Source organism: Brassica napus, chromosome A3 (genome assembly GCF_020379485.1).
Source record: "Brassica napus cultivar Da-Ae chromosome A3, Da-Ae, whole genome shotgun sequence".
NCBI lineage: Eukaryota > Viridiplantae > Streptophyta > Magnoliopsida > Brassicales > Brassicaceae > Brassica > Brassica napus.
Genome location: NC_063436.1, coordinates 21,880,758 through 21,902,010, shown reverse-complemented (window position 1 = coordinate 21,902,010; position 21,253 = coordinate 21,880,758). Strand labels below are relative to the sequence as shown.

At 32.0% G+C, this 21,253-nt stretch overlaps 1 protein-coding gene and 1 non-coding gene across 2 annotated transcripts; both read left to right on the top strand.

Annotated features, from left to right (window-relative positions):
* Window positions 1-9,671: 9,671 nt before the first annotated feature.
* On the top strand, window positions 9,672-11,021 carry LOC106439923 (transcription factor MYB28-like). Its single transcript, NM_001316273.1, is given in 3 exon segments — window positions 9,672-9,804; window positions 9,894-10,023; window positions 10,220-11,021. Coding segments are annotated over 3 exon segments (1,065 nt in total).
* Window positions 11,022-17,829: 6,808 nt separating this feature from the next.
* LOC125607715 lies at window positions 17,830-17,936 on the top strand. The gene has a single exon (XR_007338786.1). It is a non-coding gene; the product is annotated as a small nucleolar RNA R71 (small nucleolar RNA).
* Window positions 17,937-21,253: the final 3,317 nt, after the last annotated feature.

Below are 21,253 nucleotides of genomic sequence, written 5' to 3'. Positions count from 1 at the left end.
CTTAAAGCAACGGTCATCTCACATTTTTTTTTTGTAACAGTATTTATAAATCACAGCAAAACCACATTATGACTGTGGATGTGGATGCAGATAAAGTGCAGTATTAATGCAGTTTACTAATTATGCAGATCCATCTGCATTTTTTTCTCATTCATCATTTTAATTGGAGAACAAATAAAAATTATAAAATATTTAGAAATCTGCATGCAGAATTGCAGATTAATGTTGTTCAGTAAAATATTTAATCTGCAAAACTAAGAAAAATGTGTTGGGTAATATGCAGATCACCAATACATGTAAGTTTGTTATTTTTCTTCCTATTTATTTCTTATTAATAGTTTTATGTATTTAACTTATTTCATTCAGTTTTAATTCAACCAAAAATTCCTCAAAATTATAGTTTAATATTTATCAATTTATATTTTAATTTAATATATTTATAAATCAAAAAGTTATTTTAAAATAAATTTATATTTATATAGAATAAAATATATTGTACTATATATATATATTGTTCTTTCATATATATTATAACGTTTTTTGTTAACATATAACACATGAATGGATTTTATATATTTAAAATATTTTTTTTATAAAATGTTTCTTTTTAGTTAAAATAATAATAATAATCGTTTATATAATAATTTGGACATTCATATTGGTTTTGTAGATATGTTTTCAGACTTTTCACCTGTTTGGGTTCAGTTAATAACATTTTCGGTTCGGATATATTTTATAACCCCCTACAAAACCCATTCATGTATTTTTTTTACATTTTGGACTTGGTACAAGTCAGTTTTTCGGTTCGGGTTCGGTTTCTAATTAACGTCTTTGGATTTTAATTGGATTTTAATTTGGACTATAAACTAATTAAAGGGAAATGAAATACTCTTTGTCATTTTAATGAATTTTATATAATTTTTAAGTTTTAATATATTTATTAAAATGATAAAAAAAAAAATTTGTTTTACTTTTTTTTTGTTGTAATTGTGTTTACCTTTTATATAATGTTTAACTTTTTTGTATTTATTAAACTAATAAAAATATTGATAAGAATTTGTATTTTTTTTGTTTTAGATATTTAATTTACAAAATTATTTTTAACATTTGGTTTAATACACTAATTCGATAAATTAGCTAATCAGTTAGATTTGCATTTATTCTGTATAATCTGCATGATCTGCATTTGTTATGTTTGATCTGCGTTTTTGGTTTGATCTGCGTTTTCTTGAGATACCATTCGAAGCTTATATTCCCCTAGACACAATCATCTAAACACAATCATCTGACATCTTCGTTCTTGAATATTTGTTTTGCTTCGAGAGAATCATATCTAGACCATCCTCGTCAGTTCGATCAATCAAAGTCGATTATCATCTTGTTTTCTCGTGAACCAAAACCTGCAGATTATATAAATTGAAGATTTTAAAAGCACAACTTTTCTTAATAGCATAAGGTAAAATATAAATTTATGTACGATAATGTCTATATTTATTTAAGAATGACAAATGCAAAACCACATGACTTTTATCATAGACAGCCCCACCTTCCATCATTTCATTGTTTTTTCATTTTTTGTTTCCATCTCAAAAGGAAACCTTGAAGGTGTAACCACATGACACACATTTCGTTTCATTGATTTTCTTTAGCCAAGCCAAATTCACTCATTATGTATATATATTATTGCAATTTGAATAAACCAACAGGGGTAAACGTGTTCTTGTGTGACTGAAACATTGTCTTCTTTAAAGTAACCAATAAATCAAGTGGTAATGATTTAGTGGTAAAGTACTTGATGACAATATGTAAATTTGCTTTTTTTCTTAATTCCCTTTTCACTAAAAACACGATTTTATCTGTTTAGGCTATCAAAAGCTATATTTACCCTGCTAAAAGCTAATCGAATAAGTATCTTTTGGTATTGTTTAGAAACATAGATACCATTATAAATAAGAATTGTTTTAAAGAAATGGATAGCATTATAAAAAAATACTTCTTTTTATTTACACATTCAGTCATTACATTTACAATAAATTAAACACTTCTTTTTTATATTTCTTTTTATTTACAGATTATGCCACTACATTTAAAATAAATTTTAATTAATTAATTATAATTCTAAAGCTTATCTAACCAACTCAATATTCATATATCGACGTTTATTAATATTGTACGAATATTAACTAAATCGAATATATTAAAGGGAAATAACAAAACTTGAAATATATAGTATATATTATATTAAAAAATTAAATATAGTGTTACCTTTTTTTAGTATTACCTTATTTAATTTAGTCAAATGTAAAAATTTTGAGCGATCAATTTTAAAGAAAAAAATATCATAAAATTAATAATAATTTATAAAAAACTAATGCAAAAAAAAAACTAAAATTATAAGTATGTTGTTTCATTTTAAAATAAATTAATAATAAAACAATAGGTTAATATATAAATAGTACAATTACATCAAACTACATCAAGTTATAAATTTTTTAATATAATATTATGTACAAATAAAAAATTATTATCAAACATCTATATTATAATATAATATATTTTACTCTATATGTCAATTACAAAACATAAAAAATATACATGAAATTTGTTTTACAAAACTAGCGGTTTATGAGTTTACGTTGAATACAAAAATCAAACACTGCACGGGGAAGCAGATCAAGTTCTAATCTAATCTATTAAAACTGAAGTACCTTTTTGTACTGTTTTGAAACATGGATATCAATACAAATAATAATTGTTTAGAAACATAAGTAGCAGTATAAAAAAAAAGGTATGATGTCCTTTTACTAATTTCATTAACATAATTACATTAATTATCTTTCTATATTTCACTCAATTTAACAATTTCATTAATTTTATTACCTTAACAATACACCACATCACTAATTATATTACTATAGTAATAATAGTGCATACTTTTGTTTATTAGTTAATCAACATTAAATTTGTGTCAATTATAAAATAAAAATGTAAGATATTGGGTTTTGCATATGGTTAAATGTTCGGTTTATTTTTTTATTAAAATTTTTTTTATTTTAGTTTCAATCGGTGGAAAATTACGTAGCCTAAAACATAATTCAAAAACATGTTTTGTGAATAAAATAATAACTTAAATCAAAATAATAAAAATGTATTATATTTATTGTCACTTAAGTTTTCACTTCATATAATTATTTTACTAAATAAAAGACTCTTTCTATTTCACTTAATTTAGTCAAACACATAGAAGTAGTCATTTTTATTAGTTTATAAAATTAGTTAGGCATGGACATTGACTATCAATTTAGGTATAATTTGTTCTTCTCGGGTATCGTTTTCTTTGTTTTAAAATTAGGCTCGTTCGAATATTATAAATTTATGTGTGGATTTTGAGTTGGATCCTTCAGGATCTGATTGAGTTCGGTTCTTATGTATAAAAACCTAAAAATATCTAAATAACAAATGTATTGAAACGGATTCTGATATTTGTACCAAAAATAACCATATCATCCGATTCGTTCTATTTCTTTTGAATACAACTAGTGTTATTAAGACTCATATAAAATATATAACACTCATCATTAAAAACAAATATAAATATATAAAAATGTAAGAACCAATACCCGTGCGGATGAACGGTCAATCTTTAGTATGTGTTATTAAAATTGAAGTATCTTTTAGTACTGTTTGAAAACATGCATAGCAGTATAAATGAGAATTATTTGGAAACATAGATAATAATATAATAAAAAATATAGTATTCTTTTAATAATTTCATTAATATAATTACATTAATTGTCTTTCCATATTTCAATCAGTTTAACAATTTTATTAATTATATTATCTTAAGAATACATCACATCATTAATTATATTACCATAATTGAGAAGGACTTTCATTCGTAATTGTGAACGTGAACTGATGTATTTGATCATATTTAAAGAAACATATATACATTCTGTTATTTTACAAAAAAAACATTCCGTTTGAATATTTATTTATGATACTAATTTTTGTATACTTTTTATCGCCAAATGTTATATAGTAGTATTAACTATTGAAAGCAAAAAAAATAATTGAGATGGCAACTGACAGCACAACTGAAATCAGTGATCCCCGTTGTGGTATCCCTTTCGAAGTGAAAGTAGGAATGTATTATTTTCTTATTTATGAATAAAATATTTATTTTTACATGTTAAAAAAGGAAAAATCTTTTTTTTTTAAGTGGGGGTTATTGGTTGGTGTATTTTGATGGATTTAAAAATCCAAACTAAATCTAGTGTTATTGGTTCTATGATTTTAAAATATGTATTGAAATCATGTGTTATTCGTTTAATGTATCATAAATTCTAATTCAAATCAAGTGTTATTCGTTTAATAATTCATAAATTCTAATTCAAATCAAGTGTTATTCAATCATACGGATTTACTAATAGATTTAATTTCATAATGTATTTGAATAGATTTGCATTGATTTCTTTGTGAAAAATACAAAGGCCCAAATCCGAAGGAAAACCTCCGGATTTGTAAATACTAATCCGAGAAAACTTGAAAATTTGTATATTTTACTTGGATTTATAAATACTATATGGATTTCTAAATCAATAAAAATATATAAACCAATAACACCTCCTAAAGCTTCTTCGGTGGATTTTATTTTTGGGAGTGAGTGGCTGTTTCCCACGTTTGGGCTTCAGCAACCTGGTCCCAAACGAATGGCTAAAGATAAAGACATTTTCGTTTTATTGTTTCAATATAATTAGTTCACTGACCAATGGATCACGACATAATTACAAACAATCTACGTCGGTGTGCATCTGTATTTTCCCAAATACTATGGTCTTTAGTAACTTGTCGTTGTGGAGCTTGCTTTCCCAAATCCAATGCGTGACTGGTGTCGGCTTTTATTTGAATAGTGAATTATAACTCGGGGAATCTATAAAAACACGTCTTGGCCTGCTAGGGTGGTTTTCTAAGTATATGATGTGATTACTATATATCGTTCTGAAATTCCTCCAATGCCAAGATGGTGGGATGATGAAACAACGTGTCCAAAACACAGCCGATGACAGAAGAAACTTTACATTATATACGTACAGTAAACCTCTAAATTCGTGTGATAAGCATCATAATACGGTATATCAGATATCGTTGTGGACTTTTTTATAAGTCACGCAGATGGTCAAAATGTTACGTTGGTAGTAATATACTTTGTCAAAACTTAGGAGGAAAGACCTAGTAATAAAGAAAAGAGAGAAGAAGGTAGAGATTTGTAAAAAAAAAAAAAAAAGAGAGAGAAGAAGGTAGAGAAGCTCCTGGAGACCAAGACAAATTAATGAAAGATTCTTTCTACACCTGCTTTTTTCATAAGTTGTTGTCAATTCACACAAAAAATTCATCACGTGTTATATTTTTAGTGATCAAATATTATCAAACTAGGTGATAACCCGTGCAAGAGCACCCTGTGCAGAGTGAAATATATATCAAAGTTTTTAATTAAAAATTTACATATGTTTAAGTTATACTCACATGGAATAAGAAATATTTTTTTTTGTAACTGTGTAATTACAAAACAAATTTGTGTAAGTACTACATAATTTATATAAAATAATTGTGTGTGTTTTTTTTACTTAAATGATTATCTCGACCTGCAACCTATACATAAAATAATAAATAATATATATATATATATGTAATATGTTTATAGAGATTATACGATCAGTCAAAACATGGCAACTGAAAAACCTAAGCTTGGAACTTAGATGAAAACGTAGTTTGGGTTAAATTGAAACTTTAAACATATATTGTGTATGTGATTCAGTAAAAAATAATGTGTATGTGTTTCTATTAATAATAATTTGTGTATGTTCTTATAATTTTTCTTTTTTTTGCATAAAATTCTCTGATGCATGAAAATATTTTTGGCATAATCGCCATTGAAATGCAGGACTCATAATTGACACTAAAAAGGGTCTTGATGTTTGTGGTGCCCATTTTCGGAACATAAAGTATTATTTACATGTGTGTTTGAAGTCTACTGTAAAAACGTATTAGAACAAAATTAGAAGAGAGTATTCTAAACAAAGAATATTCTTTTTACTACATTTGATGTCAAATGAAGAAGAAACACGTTTTTATTAGTACTGGTGTAAAAATATTAAATGTAATGGCATATATGTAGTCATTTTATTAATAACAATATACATATTATATAAGTACCAATGACATATATTGTAATTTGTCTAGTAAGTATCTATCTTATTAAAACTCAAGTACAAAATTGGAGTGTTTGGAGACTTGAATAGGACTTTTAAAAATTTGGAGTGTTTGGAAACATGGATTGCAGTCTTTTAAAAAAAAATATTTTTGTTTGAAAACAAGGATAGTAGTATTAAGAAAAAAAGTAATGGGCTTATGTTTTTTTTTAAAATTGAAAGTTATCTAGGCCACTTTTAAAATATACCAAAATGGGTCAATCTAATTCCCTAAAAAAAATTTTTCTAAACTAACCATAAAACAAAATTTAAACTTTATATACATATTTCAAATCAAAATAATAATTCAAATTTGATTTATATCAAAAATTGATTCAAAAATATACATATATTCAAAAATGGATTTTTACTAAACTATTTTTCAATAACCATTATAAAAAAATATTGTCAATATATATAAGAAAAATATAATACAAAGCCCAATTTGAAATACCAACTCAAATTATGGTTTTCATATTTCATATTAAGTTTTAAAAATATAATATATGTAATTATTTATATGATGGTATGTATAAAATACTATTAATTATATGATTACTTATATGATGGTACATATAAAATACGATTAATTATATGATGATAAAATACGATATATAATAATGACTAGGGATGGGCTTTTGGATACCCATACGGGTTTAGTTCTGATCGGTTTGTATTTTGGGTTTTCGGGGTCAAAGATTTCAGCCTTATTAGAATGTTTCTAAATTTTGGTTTGAGTTCGATTTGGATCTTTGCGGGTTTGGTTTGGGTTTGGATAACTAATTTAAATTATTTTTAAAGTCTTAAATCATTATATATTTTAAATTTCTCAAAATGTATAAATAAAATAATATATTACGTATAAATTTGAATAACATATGTCATAATACTTAAGCTTAACATATCAATTGGCTTGATTTAAAATTTTGGATACGAAATCAATAATTATTTTAAGTATTTTTGGTGATTTGAGTATACTTTAACTATTTCAGATATTTACTTTTGACTATCTATATATATTTTCAAGTATTTAAACCAATTTAAAAGTATCATTTTTGATGTTTTATATACGTTAAATCTAAAAATAATTAATATATATAAGTATATAAATCTATTTTTAGATAAATTCGGATACCCAAATACTTCGGTTCGGATCAGATTCGGTTCTCTAAATAACAAAATTTTGAATAATTAGAATATTTAATCAATTTATGTTTGGGTTTGGTACTATATCTTTGGATCGGTATCGGTTATGTTCCTCGGATTCATTTTTCCAAATCCTAATAATTACATGAAAAACAAATATCAACATATTTTTCAAAATATATACCCGCGCGCCTGCGCGGGTCAAAATCTAGTTGATCTATTAAAATTGAAGGCTAAAGAAGCATGTGGTGATGACACCTAAGCCAAAATGGTATATTTGTAAATAAATTACTAAACAAAGGTTAATTTTAAAAGTGTTTCTCTTTTAATAATAAAGAGATGTTAAATATGTTAAGAAACTCTCTAGTGGCCTTAATTTAGTCGTAAGCCCTAGAAAACGATCATCAAAGTGAGTTCCAAACTGGTGAAATTTACTTTGAGAACCACCACGACACATAAAGAGCACCATTTTTTCAATACCAAAACAAAACAAAATCAAGTAGATAACAAGTTAATCAATTTGTTTAATATACATAAAACATAGTAGAACTTTGGGGAGACCGGGGTTCAAAACCTTATGAAACTAAATCTATATGGCTATGCGGTTAGAGAACTATGATTTGGATTTTATTTGAATATCTGAAGAGGTAGTCCGTTTGTGGGCTGCACCTTTTCTTAGAAATTAGTAGATATAGGTGTTCGGGTGTTCAATCAGTTTTGGTTTGGGGTCAATTTGGGTTCGGTTTTTTAGAGCACAAATTTGGTGTCATTCAGATATTATAAAAGTTTGGTTCTATGTCGGTTCAGGTTTACTCGGGGTTGGTTCGGATACAGTAACACATTGGAACCTGGTTGAACCCGTTTTAAATTCGGGTTTTGTTCTAATTCAGGATTCAGTTATCCAAATACTTATTTGTGACTCAAAAGTTCATATTTAAGTTCACAAACTTGAAAAAATAAAACAATTTGCATTAACAAAGGCTTCATGGCATAATTAAGAAGTGGTTGCTAAGAAGAGATAAACATAAACAAGTAAAAACTAACAAATAACAATTCTATAAACGTTAGAAACATCATTTAAATTTTAAAAATAATATAGTTTTAAAACTTTTGAAAATAAAACTTAATTACAATCAAACTTTAAATACAATGGTCAAAACATAAAAAATTTAGTATTTGAATAATTATCAAAAATATACATTAGACTAAATATTGGAGTTAATTTTCATGTAATAAATAATTATTAGAGTACTTATTGAGGTCTGAGTTTGTGTTTGGTACGATGTTTTGATCTTGAGTTTTTGAAAAGATTGGATTTTTAGATATCAGTTGGATTCGGATTCGGTTCGGGTAAAACTCAAAACCTGAAATACTTTAGAACAAAATCCATTTGGATATTATATCGATTTCACTCCGGTTAGATTTACTTTTTTCGGATTGAATCTGTTCGTATTTTCAGATTCGATTTCTTTCGCCATCCCTAATTAAAATTTAGTCTAGACTCTTCCTTAAATTCAGGATACTCCATTTTAATCAAAAGAAAAATACAGAAAAAAGGAAACGAGAATATGAGAGAGATTGTTCAGAAATATATAGGTGAGAGATGGTAAGCAACGAACAATAATATAACAACAAAAGTGGCAGCTTTAGCAAAAATGTAAACCAACAAAAGTGGCAAACAAATAGAGGACCTACCTCGAAAATAATCGTGATGTTACAATATCCTTTCATTTCTCAATGATCAACAATAATTTTAATTTTCTTTACTTTGCAAGCCTTGTTCTTTTAAAATATACAATAACTACAAGCTGGCTTTAACAATTAATCTATATATTGTTCAATAATTTATCCACCAAAATATCTGTTAACATTATGCATATATATAGTGAGTATAGCTCATAAGCTCACCACCATGCATCAAACAATTTACGCCTCTTAGCTCTAAATCATAAGATTATATATTATGTTTTAGGTATTATAACATTGCATGAATATATAAAAAAGCAAAATTTGGAGTCTAAGTGAAAAAAACATGAAAACACCTTGCAGCTATGTGGGTAAGACCCAAGAGTGTTTTTCGATAAGTCTCATATTCAGATGCATCAGAGTTCTCATCAAAAGATCTATTTCTTTCTTATCTGATTAGAAAATTTCCTTTGAAAATTTTCTTTCTTTAAGTATATCTCTCTCTATATTATTTGCATTCTTGGGTGTTTTTGAGGGTTATATATATATGAAACTTTGCCTACTAGTGTGCATATATAGCGACTAAAAATGTCAAGAAAACCGTGTTGTGTCGGAGAAGGGCTGAAGAAAGGCGCATGGACCACCGAAGAAGATAAGAAACTCATCTCTTACATCCACGAACATGGAGAAGGAGGCTGGCGCGACATTCCCCAAAAAGCTGGTTAAATATCTATGAAATCATACACATGCTTATTTAGTAATCGTACTTGTATAAAATTCTAATTAATTAAGATTATGGTATGTAATTAGGGTTAAAAAGGTGTGGAAAGAGTTGTAGACTGCGTTGGACTAACTACCTAAAACCTGATGTCAAAAGAGGCGAGTTTAGCTCAGAGGAGGAACAGATTATTATCATGCTTCATGCATCTCGTGGTAACAAGTACGTTTATATGCTTAAATGTGTATGTGTATGCATGGATCCTCCAATTAATAATGAAATGCATGAAAAAGTTTCACATATTACTTTAAAGATACGATCATTATTAGTTAATATAGTCCCTTCCGCGAAAAGCTCCACAAAGGAATCATATTAATACCGTCTTTGATATGATCTCAATCTCCCTTCTTGTCTTTAGGTGGTCGGACATAGCGAGACATTTACCTAGAAGAACAGACAATGAGGTCAAGAATTACTGGAACACTCATCTTAAAAAACGTTTGATCGAACAGTGTATTGATCCCGTGACTCACAAGCCACTGGCTTCTAATTCCAACCATACTGTCAACACGCCTCCAGAGAATTTGCATTCCCTTGCTGCGCCTAGTTCCGACAAGCAATACTCCCGGTCGAGCTCAATGCCTTCCCTGTCTCGTCTTACCAACAAAGATGGGACACCAGTTCAAGGCGGTGCCTTGAGTCACAAAAAACGTTTCAAGAAGTCGAGTTCTACATCAAGGCTTTTGAATAAAGTTGCGGCTAAGGTCACTTCTGTAAAAGAAATATTGTCGGCTTCCATGGAAGGTAGCTTGAGCGCTACTACATTACCATATGCAAGCCATTCTAATGGCTTCTCTGAGCAGATTGGCAATGAAGAGGATAGTTCCAACGCGTTCCTGACAAATACTCTCGCCGAGTTCGATCCCTTCTCCCAATCACCGTTGTACAGTGAGCATGAGATCAACGCTACTTCTGATCTCGGTATGGATTACGATTTCTCACATTTTCTTGAAAAGCTTGGGAGAGATGACCACAACGAGGAGAACGATATGAATGTCGAGTATGGTCATGATCTTCTTATGTCTGATGTGTCTCAAGAAGTCTCATCAACTAGCGTTGATGATCAAGACAATATGATTGAAAATTTCGAGGGTTGGTCAAATTATCTTCTTGACCATGCGGATTTCGTATATGACACGGAGTCTGATTCCCTCATATGAGAGTCTTCATTACCAAACAGACAGGTTTCAAACTATTTGAAACTTGCCAACGAGAAGTTATATGTACGTGTGTATTATTTGCATCGTTTAGTATACGTCCAAGCCTTCAGGGTTAGTAATCCCGAGTTTAGGGGTTATATCATGTCAAATAAGGGTTTAATCTTAAGTTTCCGCAAGAAGTAAAAAAATAATATTCGAATAAGGGTTTCTCTGCCATTGAGAACCATGCATGCATGTAACCTCACGGATCAATTGGTAATTGATTTGGGTGGGCAATGATGTTTTACAATGGTAAATATAATAAAGTTTGTTTGTTTTATTTATCATATTATAACTCATAATCCCTTATATACTTAAGCGCAAGTCATTTGGCAAATTAAATAGTAATATCTCGAAAAGTTTTAGAAAAAATTAAAAAACAATTGACAAATGGAAAAATCTTAAAAAACACATTCAAAACAATTGAATTTTTCAGTAGTCTAAATATTAACTATTCGCTTCCTAATTTTCTCGAAATTTATAGAAAACAAAAAACAAAAAGACAAAAAAAAAACGATTGAAACTTTCTTTTCTTCTGTCTCCATTTTTTTCGCAAAAAATCTCCAACTACATAGATACCTGATTTTTATCAGAACTTTTATCCCGTAATTTTTTCACCATTAAAAAGTTTTCATCTTTTATTTATTGAAAACACACAAATCAAATAACCAACCAAGTTGTGACACATGTCCATATTTAACAAAAAAGAACAATGTTAATAAAAAAATATCTTTCGACGATTATCATATTTTCAGAAACTGTAAATGTCTAACGCCCTAATTTTCTCATATCACCAACAACACGTTGATATTTCAAAAAGAAAATCGTGTAATTTTCTCATATCACGAACAACAAGCCCCAATTCCATCATGTAATGAGTTTTAACAATTTCTATCTCTTATGTAATTTTCAAACAACTAATTTATTATTTTCCTCCTTTTTCCATTTTCATCGTTTATTCTTCATATTTCTTTGTGTGTTTTGAGTGTAGCTAAAAAATCCATAAAGTTTATACCTAGCCTTTATTTAGATTATTTTCAGTAAATTTTTAATATACTTTAGTACAAATATACTTTCGATAAAAGTTTAATGTTTTCATATTTTATTTTAGAGTCACTTTAAATTTTAGTTTATTAAAAATGAACAGATTTTTATTTTAAAGAAGACTTATTTAAAACACAATTACAAATAGAACTAAACGAATCATTCAATATTTTATCATATTTTGATGTGTTGGTATTCAGTTCTTTTTCGATAAAACTGATAAAAAAATTGCTGGAAAACATGTATTTTCTGATAAATCATAATAATTCTATTAATTTTGAACGTGAAACTACTAATTTTAGATGTTCAGTTTATCCAGCTCCAAAAAATGTGACTATTTCTTTTTAGTTTTGATAAAAAGAAAAGAAAACAGAACATTCAATATTTATTAAATAAAATAATTTAAATGCATGAAAAACTAGTCCGTGCATCCCTTATATAATAAAGCACAATTCGTCTCGCGAATCAGATTGTGCCATCTAAAAAACTTTTAGAAAAAATTAAAAACCAATTGATAAGTGGAAAATCTTAAGAATATTAAAAAGACAATTGGATTTTTTCAGTAGTCTAAATATTATTAACTACTCACTTCCTAATTTTTCTCAAAACTTATAGAAAAAAAAAGACAAAAAAAAAATTGAAACTTTCTTTTCTTCGGTCTCCATTTTTTTTTGCAAAAATCTCCAACTACCTAGATACCTAATTTTTATCAGAATTTTATCCCGTAATTTTTTCACCATTAAACAGTTTTCATCTTTTACATATCGAAAACACACAAATCAAGTAACCAACCAAGTTCTGGCACATGCACATATGTTTAACAAATATAACCTTTTTTTTTGTCATTTTTTTGTCATATGTTTAACAAATATAACAATGTCAATGAAAAAAATATCTTTCTATGATTATCATTTTTCAGAAACTATAAATGCCTAATGTTAGGAGTTTTCTAGGCTCCTAAGACAAATGTTGTAGTATAAATGATTGTCGAACCAGTTCTGAGGGATATCAAAGCACTGAGAATGCAAGTACTCACTTAATCTAAGTGCAACCAATGATTTAGATGGGTTTTAAATTACTACTAAACTAGAAAGCAAATAACAGAATGATACTTTCTTGACTAAGGGAAAAGAGAACTCATGGGCATAGGGATTAGACCTTGGGTGATCAAGTATCGAACTAAGGATGGCAAATGATCAATCAAACTATCAACCTTAAGCCTAGACACAATTCTAAGCAAGCTCTATGTCTAGATGAATGCTCATTTGCTAACATATCTCAAACATCAAATGTCTTTGGTTGAATAATATGAAAGCAATCATTACTAACAAGTCTATTAGCTATCTTAGCATCTTTAACAACAAATGTCTTTGGCAAAGTATACTAAGAGCCTAGGAGAGTTGTCTCAGGCATTTCATCAAACACCTTTTGGGTGGGAAATGTCTATTGATCAACTTTTGAGTGGCCAACTCAGAAGATGCATTATGAATACTCTACTAGCAAGGAACAAGAATGATCTACACTAAAACATCCTAGAACTAACCTAATCACCCTTAATCTCCCTAACCCATGAATTCAAAAGGTGATTACTCACTAATCTCCATGATTCCTCTTAAACCCATATTGGATTTTAGATTAACCATGTAGAGAAATAGATAAGAAATCAACAAGAACACAAGATGAAAGCAATGAAATCTGAATCAAAAGAGGTTTTTTACTAGTTCTCCTCTAGAAAAGAGATTATTTTGCCTCCAATGGCTTACAAAAGTACTTAACTTAGGTTTAGAAAGTGTAAAACATCAAAACAAATGACCAAAAGGTCCCTGAAATAACATAAAAAATCGTCCAAGCAAAACACCCGGAGTGACCTAGCATAGTCGCTCCAGGAGGTCACTCCCGACGCGTTTTTTCGTGTCTCGGCACGTCAAAACGCGAGTGACTTGAGCTGGTCGCTCTGGCTGGTCGCTCTGGCTGGGAGTGACTTGAGCTAGTCGCTCTGGCTGGTCGCTCTGGCTGGGAGCGACCTCGGTAGGTCGCTCTGAGAGGTCACTCTGCGATGCTCGACCAGGATGGATATGCCTCTAGTAAATTGATCATAACTCCTTCATTACATCTCCAAATGACTTGAAACCACTTTCATTAGAAAGCTAACTCAATTTTCTGTGTCTCCACAAAATCTTAGCAACAGGAGATTTCTCTAAAGGCTCCATCCATGCTCATCTTTCACCTCCTTTTGGATCACAATGCTCCCAAACATCTCAAATCACTCCATGGCACACTCCAACACCTAATAAGGACAATGAATGCAAAATGCAACCTAGACATGGCTAAATCCTAATCTATATGATGAAAATGCTCATGGATGAATGGATAAAACAATGTAAATATGCAAGATATCAACTCCCCCAAACTTGTTCTTTTACTTGTCCACAAGTGAACTTTCTAGAACTCATAGGGAGAGAGGTTGAAGGTGGGAGCACATAGCCAAAAGAAACACAACTAGCACACTCTCTTATTACACTCTAGCTTCTCTAGGCCTATCTCAACTCTTTTTGCTCTTACACTCATCATCAAGCATCCACACATTCAAATCAACCAACTCTCACATTCATTAAGCACAAAACATTAGGTGAATTCTTGCAAATGGTCAGTTGGTCCAAATCATTTGGTTGGGTAAGAGAAGGTTTTTATTCAAGTGATTCAAGAGGTTCAAAACATATGATCTTTAAGGTGGTTTACTCTCGAAACAAGTAGACTTGACATTGCACATAATATATCTAAGAAAGGGATCAACTCATGCTTACAATGCTCAATCTCCATTGTTCTACCCTTTTCCCAAACATACAATTACACAATCATTCCCAAATGTCAAACCCAACTCACATCTCTCACCAAAAGATCCTAAGAACTTTAACTCCTTCTCCTTGAAATCTACAAGGGATTTTTTTCAGAACCTCAAAATATTTCTTAGCTCCTAACAACTTTGCTAGCCCCTTTTTCTTTTCTTTTTTTTCTTTTTCTTTTCTCTTTTTTTTTTCGTTTTTTTTTTCTTTTTCCTTTTTTTTTTTTTTTTAGGCTGGGGGCCAAGACTTTCAAAACTTGAGCTAGAGGCTTCTCTACTTATCCCAATAAAACAATTCACTTAAGCACAAAAGTCTATTCTTTTCCTTTTTCATTTCTCCCAAATCATAATCACAACACTCACCCCCCACCTATAGCTAGACAATAGAGTGCCCAATCTAGCAAGAATGAAGATCAAGCATTGTCGTTCCCGATACTCTCAACATTATGCACATGTAAGACTTTCCGAAAAAGGCCTCACTCATCAAACAATGAAAGCTTAAAAGGAGGGAAAGGTTTTGGGAGTGGTCTACCACTAGAGTTTGTCAAAAAAGATTGGCATAAAAGATGTGACAACTCAAGTGTGTATAGCCATGACTCAGTACACAAGGGACCATGAGCAAGAAGCATTAAGTTCGTTCAGTTCAAATAAGGTTGTAGTTGGCTTCAAAGACTGAGTTTCAGCAATCAACAAGTTTCAGGAAGAGTTTTCAAGGCTCGAAACATACAAGTCTTTTTGAGAGGTGCAAAAGCTACTCAGGTGCAACGTAGTGTTCTTTACAAGGCATTTAAAATCATTGCTCCCAATGCAAGTGAATGCAACCTATATGCTCTAGACTCTCCTAGAAATGCAAATGATGCAAACTAAATGATTGTTTTTTTTTTTTTTTTAATATGCAAATAGGTATGCAATGCATGACTCAATGAAACAACATCAAAGCAAACATGATCAAATACTTGGTACCTCCCCCAAACTTGAGTTACACAGTCTCTGTGTTGTCAAGTAGAGAGAGATACCGAAAAGAAGACTAATATGCAAAAATGAAATGGTATATACAAGGGAGTGTGGTGGTTTACCTTCTATAGGGAATGAGTAGAGGGAGATGCTCCCTTCTCGTCATCCTCAGGTGGTAACTCTTCAAGATGCTCATCAGCAGGAGTGGCCATCTCTTCAATGTAGAAGGCTTGCCCGAACACAGTTGGTTTTCTCATTTTCTCCTTGATGTCAAAGTGGAGGATGTTCTCTTTACCCAAATGGAGATCAATCGTGCCTTCCTTCACATTAACAATAGCTCCCGCTGTAGCTAAGAATGGTCTTCCTAGAATCAATGGGTCTTGAGCCTCCTCACCCATCTCAAGCACCACAAAATCTGTAGGTATCTCATACCTTCCAATCTTCACAGGGAGGTCCTCTAAGATGCCCACAGGATACTTCACTGAACGATCAGCTAACACCAGAGAGAGTCTACACTTCTTGTACTGAGTGAATCCAAGCTTCTTTGCAACAGACAAAGGCATCAAGCTGACACTAGCTCCCAAATCGCAGAGACTTTTCTCAAATACCATAGGTCCAAGAGCACAAGGTAGTGTGAAGCTTCCTGGATCCTCTAATTTCTCTGGAACATCAAGCCTCTGGATGATGGCATTGCACTCATGGGTAAGAATCATCATGCCTTCCATCTCCTTCTTCTTTGCAGCTACAACATCTTTCAGGAACTTGCTGTATTGAGGAATCAACATGAAAGCATCGATGATGGGCATTGCAACCTGAGCTTCACTCATTTGCTTCTCAAACAGAGCCTTGTACTTCTCTAGCAGCTGCTTCTTGAATCTACCAGGGAATGGAAGTTTGGGTTCATAGGGAGGAGGAACAAAAGAACTTTCACTTGCTGGAGTAACAACTTCACCATCCTTTACTGTCTTCTTCTCTTCCCCAACCTTTCCTTTACCTTTGGCTTCCACTATCTTTTCCAAGATCTCGTCATTGATCTTCTCATCAACAATCACCACTTCATCATCTATGTTGATGGCAACCCCCTCACCTAGTTTCTCAGCATCCTTGGTGAGGGTTTTAGGAGGTAACTGCTTACCACTCCTAAGGGTGATAGCTTTGGCCTCCTTGGGGTTTTGGTCAGACTTTCCAGGTAGAGATCCTTGCTGGCGATTCTGGTGAGTGTTCATGGAAGCAAACTGATTCTCTAAATTCCTGACTGTAGAAGCAAGGTGTGAGAATTTGTTGTTGAGCTCATTGTAGCTCCCATCAATCTTGGTATGAAGGTTCTTCAACTCATAACCAACATGCTTCTCACTTCTAGTCTGAGACTCCAAGATTTGTTTCAGTAAGGTATCAGTGCTGCTCTCTTGAGGAGCAGAGGAACCAGACGAGGGGTTTTGCTGAGGCTGATAGCTGCCTTGCTGGTTGTTTCTTGGCGGATAACCACTCTGTTGGTTGTTTGGATAGGATTTCTGTTGGTAGTTGTTGTACTGAAAGTTGGGCTCCTTTTTGTACCAGCTACCATTGTTGTTAATGAAACACAACTCCTCTTGACCTTCCAAACCCTCAACCTCATTGACAGCAAGTGGATCTTCCTGCTTGGAGTTACCAACAAACTTCAGCTGCTCTTGGGTTGCTTTTTCAGCAATGAGTAGGTCGATCTTGTCTTCCAAAGCTTTGATCTCTTTCCTCGTCTGCTTATCATCTGTTCTACTGCCTCTGTCGTGGTCTCCACTGTAGACTGCATCACTCTTTACCATGTTGTCAACCAGCTCTTCTGCATCTTCCTCAGTTCTCCCCAAGAAGAACCCATTGCTAGCTGTATCCAGTCTGGCTCTGTACTTAGGAAGAGCACCACGGTAGAATGTGCTCAGCAAGCTCTCCTTAGAGAAGCCATGGTGTGGGCATTGAGCTTGGTAGCCCTTGAATCTCTCCCAGGCTTCACTGAAACCTTCCAAGTTCTTCTGTTGAAAGCTGGAAATCTCGTTTCTCAGCTTAGCAGTTCTTGAAGTAGAGAAGAACTTCTCCAAGAATGCTTTCTTGCAGTCATCCCAAGTGGTGATGGAGTCGCTGGGTAGAGACTTCTCCCACTGACGTGCCTTATCTCCCAAAGAGAAAGGGAATAGCTTGAGCTTTAAGGCATCTTCGGACACACCATTGGTTTTTGACAACCCACAGTAGCTGTCGAACCTGTCCAAGTGATCAAATGGGTCTTCTAGTGCCAAGCCATGATACTTGTTGTTCTCGATCACATTGAGGAGTCCTGACTTGATCTCAAAGTTGTTGGCTGCCACAGCAGGTGCTCGGATTCCCAATCTATGACCATGAATGTTGGGACGGTCGTAAGTGCCAATGGGTCGAGCTGCTCGCTGTTGGTTAGCTGGAGCATTGTTATTAGCGCCATTTACGCCTGCATCATGCTGATGTATGTCTCCCATATCAGTGTGCAATCTCTGCAATTGAGCCTGTTGCTCTTCTTCTCTTCTCTTTCTAGCACACTCTCTCTCTAAAGCTCTGATATCTGCAACTCTTGGAACTAGGTTTGATGGACCCCTGCTCCTCAAGTTCATACACCTGTAGATTAAAGGAGGTGAAGAAGAATCAGTAACAAAAGAAAATAAAAATGACTTAGTCTCAAGCAAGTGACTAAATCTCAATGTTGAAATCTACTCAGAATTTGGCAACGGCGCCAATTTGATGTTAGGAGTTTTCAAGGCTCCTAAGACAAATGTTGTAGTATAAATGATTGTCGAACCAGTTCTGAGGGATATCAAAGCACTGAGAATGCAAGTACTCACTTAATCTAAGTGCAACCAATGATTTAGATGGGTTTTAAACTACTACTAAACTAGAAAGCAATAACAGAATGATACTTTCTTGACTAAGGGAAAAGAGAACTCATGGGCATAGGGATTAGACCTTGGGTGATCAAGTATCGAACTAAGGATGGCAAATGATCAATCAAACTATCAACCTTAAGCCTAGACACAATTCTAAGCAAGCTCTATGTCTAGATGAATGCTCATTTGCTAACATATCTCAAACATCAAATGTCTTTGGTTGAATAATATGAAAGCAATCATTACTAACAAGTCTATTAGCTATCTTAGCATCTTTAACAACAAATGTCTTTGGCAAAGTATACTAAAAGCCTAGGAGAGTTGTCTCAGGCATTTCATCAAACACCTTTTGGGTGGGAAATGTCTATTGATCAACTTTTGAGTGGCCAACTCAGAAGATGCATTATGAATACTCTACTAGCAAGGAACAAGAATGATCTACACTAAAACATCCTAGAACTAACCTAATCACCCTTAATCTCCCTAACCCATGAATTCAAAAGGTGATTACTCACTAATCTCCATGATTCCTCTTAAACCCATATTGGATTTAGATTAACCATGTAGAGAAATAGATAAGAAATCAACAAGAACACAAGATGAAAGCAATGAAATCTGAATCAAAAGAGGTTTTTTACTAGTTCTCCTCTAGAAAAGAGATTATTTTGCCTCCAATGGCTTACAAAAGTACTTAACTTAGGTTTAGAAAGTGTAAAACATCAAAACAAATGACCAAAAGGTCCCTGAAATAACATAAAAAATCGTCCAAGCAAAACACCCGGAGTGACCTAGCATAGTCGCTCCAGGAGGTCACTCCCGACGCGTTTTTTCGTGTCTCGGCACGTCAAAACGCGAGTGACTTGAGCTGGTCGCTCTGGCTGGTCGCTCTGGCTGGGAGTGACTTGAGCTAGTCGCTCTGGCTGGTCGCTCTGGCTGGGAGCGACCTCGGTAGGTCGCTCTGAGAGGTCACTCTGCGATGCTCGACCAGGATGGATATGCCTCTAGTAAATTGATCATAACTCCTTCATTACATCTCCAAATGACTTGAAACCACTTTCATTAGAAAGCTAACTCAATTTTCTGTGTCTCCACAAAATCTTAGCAACAGGAGATTTCTCTAAAGGCTCCATCCATGCTCATCTTTCACCTCCTTTTGGATCACAATGCTCCCAAACATCTCAAATCACTCCATGGCACACTCCAACACCTAATAAGGACAATGAATGCAAAATGCAACCTAGACATGGCTAAATCCTAATCTATATGATGAAAATGCTCATGGATGAATGGATAAAACAATGTAAATATGCAAGATATCAATGCGTAACGCCCTAAATTTTCTCATATCACCAACAACACGTTGATATTTCAAAAAGAAAATCGTGTTAACCATAATTTCTCAGTTCCATCATGTAACGAGTTTTAACAATTTCTATTTCTTATGTAATTTTCAAGCAACTAATTTATTTTTTTCTTCCTTTTTTTCTTTCCATCGTTTATTCTTCATATTTCTTTGTGTGTTTTGAGTGTAGCTAACAAATCCATACAGTTTATACCTAGCCGATTATTTTCAATAAAAGTTTAATATACTTCAGTATAGTTATACTTTCAATAAAAGTTTAATGTTTTCATATTTTATTTTAGAGTCACTTTAAATTTCAGTGTATTAAAAGTAAACAGATTTTTATTTTAAAGAAGACTTATTTAAAACACAGGTACAAATAGAACTAAAATATCATTCAATATTTTATCATATTTTGATGTGTTGATGTTCAGTTCTATTTCGATAAAACTGATAAAAAAATTGTTGGGAAACATGTATTTCTGAAAAAAAATCATAATAATTCTATTAAGTTTGAATATGAAACTACTAAGAGCATCTTTAACCTAAATGCTTATGGGAGGAGTGCTTAACAAAAAATAATATAATAATGGGTGGATTTCAGGGTGAGATCTATAAAATTTTAAGCACCAGCTCTTCCGCATTCTATTTAAGCACTGCTGCTTGCATTGTTCGCGGGCTCCATTGATACGTGACGGTCTGCGATTGGTCCATTTTTAATTTTTTTTAATCAGAAAAAAATAAAAAAAAATAAAATTTTAAACACCCCATTTGAGTTGTTAGAGCATCTCTAATGTATAACTCCATTTTTTCCTCCAAAATGGAGTAAAAGTAAAAATGGAATAAAATTGTTTCAACCCTACTTCATTTTTCACTCCATAATAGAGTGATGAACAAACAAAAAATAGATTACTACATTTATAAAGTAAATTTCATTATAGAGTGAGATATGAAGTTGAGTTGGAGCATTCCTTACTTCATATTCACTTTTACTCCATTTTAGAGGAAAAAATGGAGTAGATATGGAGATGCCCTTAGAGCATTCGTAATGGTGTTACCCAAAGAGGAGTCCTTAGAAAAAGTATATTTTGATTTTTTGAAATATTATTTTTTTTTCTTTTTCTAAAAAAAA